Genomic DNA, 7,753 nt, shown 5'->3' with positions numbered 1-7,753 from the left:
TTTGGTCCCCCTATAATTTAATTCACAAATTTAGTTTTCTAGTTTTATAAATTCCTCCAAAATTGATCTTGGAAACCCGATTTAGGCGTTAACCGTTAACCTCAGACATTGACTGTCATGTGTCAATGCCACGTGTGACTGTCACATGTCAATGTCTAAGTGATTCCCTATAAAGACTTCATTTTTTGTAAGTAAAATTGTACTTGTTGGTCCCCCAGTTTTACTCCAATTTTGATTATATTCAACCAAATTTTATTACTGGAGAAGTTGTATTTCAAATTTCAAACAAAAATATCATTGTCATACATAAATCTCTTAAGTAGTCGTATACACATAATACAGCATGAGGGAGAAAAAAAGAAAAAAAATAGGAGGTTATTACAAAACCTATTAAAATAAGAGATCTAGGAGGTTATTACAAAACCTGTTAAATTAAGAGATCTAAAAATTTCAGACTCAGTTTAAGATTTATGCACCACTTTCCCAAGTTAAACAACCTGGAAGTGGAAGAGAAACAAAAAGTGATTTTTCACTAGGTTCCAAGTGAATGAAAAACTTGCGATGAAAAAAAAAATGCGAGATTTATCAAAACATACTATGTCTCTAGCACCCTTGACTAAACCATTTAAAAGACCAATTTTGCATGAACAATTTATAAAGTGATTAATAAAACTGAAGGACTAAATGTGTGAATTAAATTATAAAGAAACCAAAATCAAAATTGGAGTAAAACTGTAAAACCAAAAATGCAATTTTACCTACAAAAAATGAAGCTTTTACAGAAAACCACTCAAACATTAACACATGACAATCAACATCTGAGATTAACGATCAACATTCAAATCGAACTTCCAGGACCAATTTTACAGGAATTTATAAAACTGAGGAACCAAATTTGTAAATTAAATTATAAGAGGACCAAATACGTAATTGAAGATAAAGTGAGGAACCAATTTTACAATTTTGCCTTCTAATTAAGGTGCCCAGAAATTACCTTCAGAACTCCATACCCCACATAATAAGTACAATCAATTACAGGAAATGTGCTTACCAGAGTCTAGTATTTTCAACCATTGCTTGGATATTATGTAGTTTCATAATGAAATGCTTCACGGTATCAAATGGCGAACCAATTTTTGAATATCGGTAAAGATGCCATGGAATGAAACAAGTACTGGCTGAGATTCTCGCTCCCAGCCTGAACTCAATCAGAGTATAGGATACAGCTTCAATAATAGGTACAGTGGGGAAAATAAACCAATAACGATGTGAAAACAAAAATAGACGACAATCAAAACGTTTTCTTCTCCACCTCACAAAAATGGTTCCCAACACTTGTCTCCCTTCCCACATCTAAATTCGTCTCAGGTTTTTATAGCTGCTGGTGTTTCTTGTGATCTGTCTCTTATCAGTGTTCAACTCAGTTGGGGGGCGGGAGGGACATCAAGAGTGATTCCAGCTTGGATTTGTCCCCACCCAATAAGACGCCAATGCTTCTCAACACGACGACTAAGTGCAATCTTCTCGCCCTTGCTAGTGCACACAGGGGAAGTGAGTTGCAACTTCGCCAAGTCATTCTTCACAGCAACTACTCTAGCCCCCGTCGACATTGATCCAATGTTCAACATTAACATCTCTCCTTTAGCCAGCTTGGATACCTTTCCCTGTCTCTCAGACCCTTTTGTTCGGACACCAAGGAGCCGCCGAAGCAGGAAAAAGTTTACCTGCAAGACCAAATGCAGAGTTCATCTGTAAATAAAGAATTTCAACCACAAAAGGGGAAATGCAGAATTGAGTCTCATGGTTCATGAGATGTGACAAAATAGAGTTTAGAGAAGTCCACATCTTGACCACTGACCCAATCCCACCAGATTGGCAAGCAAAAGAGATGAATGAAGATATTTTATAAGGATCATTATCCTCATTCATGGCAGGAGGCATAAATGGATAATTAGGCATAGCCACCTACCTCAAGTTCAACAAAAACCTCAGGTAGTGATCCAACCTCTCCCAAAACTTGACCTACCAACCTATCAGCACGTGTCAAAGTGGGATCCATTGTTGTCCCAACACCAATTAGGCCTCCAGGAACAGCAAATTGAAGCTCATTTTGTTCAGCATACAATGAAACTATTCTTGAGTATATGGGCGTGCATCTGATATTTCCACTCTCATCTTTAACAACAATCCCAGGACGAACTTCAATGAATTGATTGACCTTCAAAACACCCTTCAAAGAACAAATTGTCAGATGAGTCTGATGTCTGTGGTCTTTAAACCACTTGAAAGTTCATAATAACAAATTCAATTGGTTGTGCAAAAGCACCACACAATTGCATTCCTTTATTTTGGTTTGGAAATAAAATGGCAGTCTTTCAACGTATTTTGGAAAATTGCAACCATAAAAAGATTCCAAACAAAAAAGACAATGCAATGCAACAAATTAATAGGGCGCTTGTTTCTCATTCATGGAGCATCCATATTTATAGTGGACAACTTGTCATTACTTGTAAAAGCACTTTGAAATTGTAGCATGGATTAAACATTTTAAAAATTATGCATTCCATACATTATTGGGGATATTAATATCTGTGAGTGACGTCAGTGCAAATCAAGCATGATACATGGGAAATTGACGAAAAGACCTACCCTCAAAATGCTCCCACCAGCTACACCTCCTTTTATTTCATCAACCTCATAACCAGGTTTATTGACATCAAATGACCGAATAACGATCATATTAGGAGGAGAAACAAAGTTCCTTTCAGGGATTGGGATCTTCTTCACAATATACTCACACACAACATCAATATTATACTTCAACTGTGCTGAAATAGGTACTACTGGTGCACCATCAGCAACAGTTCCCTGGTAAGTCACAAAAAAAGGGGGGAGAATTATCATGTAAGTTATTGAAAAGGAATTCACTTGTGTAAAAGAAATCTCTTTATAAAAAAAACTTACTTGTATAAACTTTGAAATTGCCTCATGCTGATTGATAGCCACATTTTCTTGAATCAAGTCTACCTTGTTCTGAAGAATTATTATGTGCTGTAGACGCATAATTTCCACAGCAGCTAAATGCTCAGAGGTTTGTGGTTGTGGGCAGCTTTCATTGGCAGCAATGAGTAGCAAAGCTCCATCCATGATTGCTGCTCCATTAAGCATTGTAGCCATAAGAATATCATGTCCCTGCAGAAATTGGAAAAGTAAAAACAAATATCACACAGATGTCAAAACAAAAAAAATATATGTTCAATGATTTAGCATTTGATTGAAGACCTGTAATTATTTGGCTAATAAAAAGGATACCCATAGAAATATGGAAATCCCACACCATATGTAAAACAGTAAAAGCAAAAATATTTATTAAAAAATCTTAGGTGCTCTGTTAGGTTAGCCACTTTGGTTAGTTGGAATAGTTAGTCAGTGAGCTAGTTAGAGTGTGCAAGGTGATAGTCTATAAATAAGAGAGAGGAAGATTATCTTTAGTTTTGAAGAGGAATTTAGTAAGGATTGATAATTTCTTCCAATGTAATTGGTCTCCCTCTACCCCCTTCCAATGACTTTCTCTTTGCAGAGCTAAAAAGCATGCAATAAGGTCTACCCTCCTCACCAGTATTTCCAGTGACTTTCTATTTGTCTATAACCAACCACTTCAACTAATTTTCTGCCATTTTTCCTTGATATGAGTCATACCAATATCTCCTCATATACAATTGTTTCATATTGTTCTTTCTTGAAAGACCACATCCATCTCTCTTCAATGAACACAATTTTTCTTCAATATTATGAACCAGTACCTATCATACTCCTAGAGCATCAGATTTTTCTTACTCTAAACCATTGAATATATACTAGTCTACTACCACTTCTATAGCATTGCAAGTGTAACTACAGACAGTAATGAGTAACATTGCTGAGGAGGTATACATCTATTAGTAAGCACCTACAGATTTTTTACTATGTATCTGTGTTCATACATACATCATGCATGTATGCACACAATATCCATATCTTACTGCCATTTAAGGAATCGAGAGAGAAGATGCCAAGGAAAGATAATGTATAAAAGTAAACATGTCTCAATATATATAACCAAATGTGCAGGCATATCCATATTATCTATAACGAAATTATGCATAAAACAACCCTAAATAACAAATGTAAGTTCAGGACTTTACCGGACAATCCACAAATGAAACATGTCTCAGCAATTTCATCTTGCTGTTTTCAAATCCTGGCACATCACACATAGGACTATCTTCCTTTCCACTTCCATAAGCCCTGTAGAAAAAAATTGATCACCTCACCAAAAGTTAAGATAATCTGATATCATAATGGCAAATGTAAAATAAATACCCACTTGTAGCACATAGGCCTTGGACACCGTTCATCTTCACACTTGTATATTTTTGCATTAGCATAGCCAAGCTTGATTGTAATGTTACGCTCCAACTCATTTTTGAAACGCACAGTCTGCACAACATTCATGAAAACAACAGAGGTCAACAGTTTAAATATCCAAGGCTAACGGAGAATGTGTATGAAGAATAATATATGGCATGCTTACGTGTAATCCTTTTTTTCAAAATGAAGATGAAAAAATCTAATGTTGTCAAACTACTATGTAGCCTCTAGGAAAAGATGACCTCTTCTCAGAAGAAGGCTTCAATCAACCAGAGTTAATCAAGAGAACCTAAGTCCCCAATATAGATATACAATTTATCCATGACAAACTAAAATATACATGTATACATATATTGATATATACATATTGAAACAAACCCACTAGCCACAAGCTGCACATATATATATATATATATATATAGCAATAACCTTAAGAGTTAAGATATTGAGTAAATACTTTCTTTTCATATTAAATAAATCACATCAATAATCTATATTTAAATATGTTCCTGGTAAAAACAAAATTCCAGAACCCCATGTTCAAGGGATTACATATATCCAATATATAGCTACACACTAACACCCTCATCCCTACTCCCGAACAGAAGAGAAAAAGACAAAGGAATACCTGGACTCCTGATATTGCTTTCACAACTGTCGACTTGCCATGTGCCACATGACCTATAGTGCCTGTCAGGATGCAATTCATTACATCAGCATCAACAATCACAAATGGAAAAGAAGCAAACACAATATTTTTAATGAGAGAATTATTTAAGTTCTAGAGTTTAATTTTCATGCATCATCAGTGTTTTTACACTGTCAACCAATTAGAAATCACCCTATGTATGACTTTTAAAATATTTTTTACAAAAAACAACAGTCTTACCATACATGGCAATATATATCTGGATAATAATATAAAAACTTTTAAACTATCAGTGTATTCTAAATACTAAAACTAAATCATAAAATGTGAGAGAAAATATTACCAATATTAATAGTAGCCTGCCGAGATATGACTTCTGGAGAAAGTGGATGCAACTTTGTCACATCCAACTTACTCAGGTCTTGTTCCATCAAACCCTTCCGTGACATTTTGACTGCTTCCAATGAAATCTTAAGAGATGAAACTAATTTATGACTTGCCAACTAAACTATCTGCATGTACATATCACAGGACAAGAAAAACTTGCATCAGAATCTACAATTTCTTTTCTTTATTATGTATATAAACATATTAGACAGAATATAATTCTCTGTTGTCTTATCCTACCATGACCCCTGATCAGGTAAAATATGTATGCTCCACACAGTTTCATTATTTTCTCTACAAATTAAAAAATGAAATCTTTCAAGAAAGTATAAAATGTTATTGTTCAACATTTTTTGTATAATTTTAATTTAAGAAAGAGGTGCACGGAAACCCCATAAGATTTGTGACATTTATCAATAGATTCTTCATCTTTCAGTTCAGGAAGTTACGCCCTAAAAGCATAGCAAAATAGCTTTTCTACATACAAAATTTTTGCAAAGGAAACAATGGTAGGTTGCTGATTTAAAAACTTAAGCCCGAGAGTGAAAGTAAAGATGAATTTACCAAACAAAATTGAAGTCTTTTCAAAATAAACAGGAGTCAATATAGTTCTCCTCCATTCTCCCATTTCATAATTACAATTCCCAACAGCAATTAACACATTGAGAAACAACATAATTGATAACTATTTTAAACTTTTGACAAAATCATTCTCTCAAACAACATCTAACAAGGTGCTCCAATTCTACCACATTATTTATTTAGTTTCACAACAGAAGATATCATCATAGCCTTCATCTTACCTATTCTAACTCCCATCCACTAAAGGCAATGTAGATGAAATTGAGAAGAGCTATAAATTAAAAAGTCCTAACATTGGGGGTTGCACATACTAGGGAAAGAAAAATATATTAATAATAATAATACTCGTGCGGACTCGTTCAGACTCGTGAGCTCAGTGCCGAGTCAGTGAGTACAGTTTTTTTTATTGAAATGACCCACCCAGGTGTCATGAATATAGGAGACTTGATTACGGTTCTTCTTTGTCACTGTTGCACTCCTTTTTCTCTGCGATTCTTCCTAGTTTCTTTCTCTCTGAACTTCCAATCCTTCTTTCTCCGCGATCCTTTCTGTTTGAGCGGCACTAGCTTACTGCACTTAGGGTTTTAGATGTCTTTCTTTATCTTTGGTCTGTTTAGTATTGTTGGGCCCGATCTGTTTGAGCCCAACAACTTTATTTTTATATTTTAGACACTGGCTTCATTGCTTGATACGAGTGCTGTTTTTCTTATTTGAAAAAACGTTTGAAATAACAAAAGAGGGTAGAGAGGAAAAAAGCAGCTCAAGACAACTAGAAAGTGAAAATTAGAAACAGAGATGACATAAAATGGCCAAGCAAGAGTGCTAGACCTCAAAAATTAAATTATAAAAAGCGGCAATCGTTGATATAGTAACGAAATGCATAGAGCAAATTCTACCACTGTCAATGTAGGTAGCGCAAAATGGAAAAGAATGCTACAGGGACTTTATATTTATCTAAAGTTTTATATTAGATTGGGATTATAATTGCATTATCAAGGATTTTTCTTATCTTTGGGTTATAAACCTACAATATTAAAGACATATTGCATAATCAATAATATCGACGTCACCAACGCTTCTTCATAGAGATTCTAAACCCCAAATCGGAGGCATACTTTGCCCTAACAGTAGAACAATACTCTTAGAGCACTCATCTTGACTCAAATACCAATACACAAGATAAACATATTAAGAAAAAAGTGTTCGATGCAAAATGACAGAGAAAATTACAAAAATTTAAAATTAAAAACAAAATAAGGATTATTACCGATTAGCGGTGTCTCCGAGTGGCTGAGTACAACTACAACGGTGAAGAATTTTGGTGGAGCAAAGACGAAGCAGCTCTTCGAAATCGATTCTGAAAATTGAGAATGGAGGAAGCTCGAACAAAACGTGATTCGCTGCGTCTACTTGGAATTTATGGTTTGAGAGTGATGAAAGTGGCTGGCTAGGTTTTTGCTTTGCGTGCAGAAGAAGGTGGGCCAGTGGGTCTTGGGTTTGGAAAGGATTCTGGGCTTTAAATGGGCTCAGAATGTAGAAGATAAGATAATTGCTATTTCTACTTCACATTTTTCTATTCCCACCTGTTAATTTTTCAATAACGGACACAAAAGGACACTTTGCTCTCTTTCTATTTCTGTTTAGAATTAGATACACCACCACCATATCGCGATTACGTTTTTTCTCAAGTCTGCTTACTTTTTTATAATATAGTTATTTTTTATA

At 34.8% G+C, this 7,753-nt stretch overlaps 1 protein-coding gene across 1 annotated transcript; it reads right to left on the bottom strand.

Annotated features, from left to right (window-relative positions):
- Positions 1-915: 915 nt before the first annotated feature.
- Positions 916-7,463, bottom strand: LOC114387934 (eukaryotic translation initiation factor 2 subunit gamma-like). The gene is made up of 9 exons (XM_028348217.1): positions 7,296-7,463; positions 5,403-5,571; positions 5,039-5,100; positions 4,367-4,479; positions 4,185-4,287; positions 2,965-3,192; positions 2,650-2,868; positions 1,970-2,230; positions 916-1,724 (listed from the first exon to the last, which is right to left on the bottom strand). The coding sequence occupies exons 2-9, from the start codon at positions 5,506-5,508 to the stop codon at positions 1,416-1,418; spliced, it is 1,401 nt and encodes a 466-aa protein (XP_028204018.1). The 5' UTR covers positions 5,509-5,571; positions 7,296-7,463; the 3' UTR covers positions 916-1,415.
- Positions 7,464-7,753: the final 290 nt, after the last annotated feature.

Source organism: Glycine soja, chromosome 15 (assembly GCF_004193775.1).
Source record: "Glycine soja cultivar W05 chromosome 15, ASM419377v2, whole genome shotgun sequence".
NCBI lineage: Eukaryota > Viridiplantae > Streptophyta > Magnoliopsida > Fabales > Fabaceae > Glycine > Glycine soja.
The sequence above is the reverse complement of the archived record's forward strand: the minus strand, read 5'-3'. Positions and strand labels throughout refer to the sequence as shown.

Coding starts and splice junctions, on each gene's coding strand:
- LOC114387934 (XM_028348217.1), bottom strand. CDS start 5,508: ATGTCACGGAAGGGTTTGATGGAACAAGACCTGAGTAAGTTGGATGTG. Junction 2,869..2,964: donor CAATTTCAAAGTTTATACAA/GTAAGTTTTTTT, acceptor GTGACTTACCAG/GGAACTGTTGCTGATGGTGC. Junction 2,231..2,649: donor CTGGTGGGAGCATTTTGAGG/GTAGGTCTTTTC, acceptor TGTTCTTTGAAG/GGTGTTTTGAAGGTCAATCA.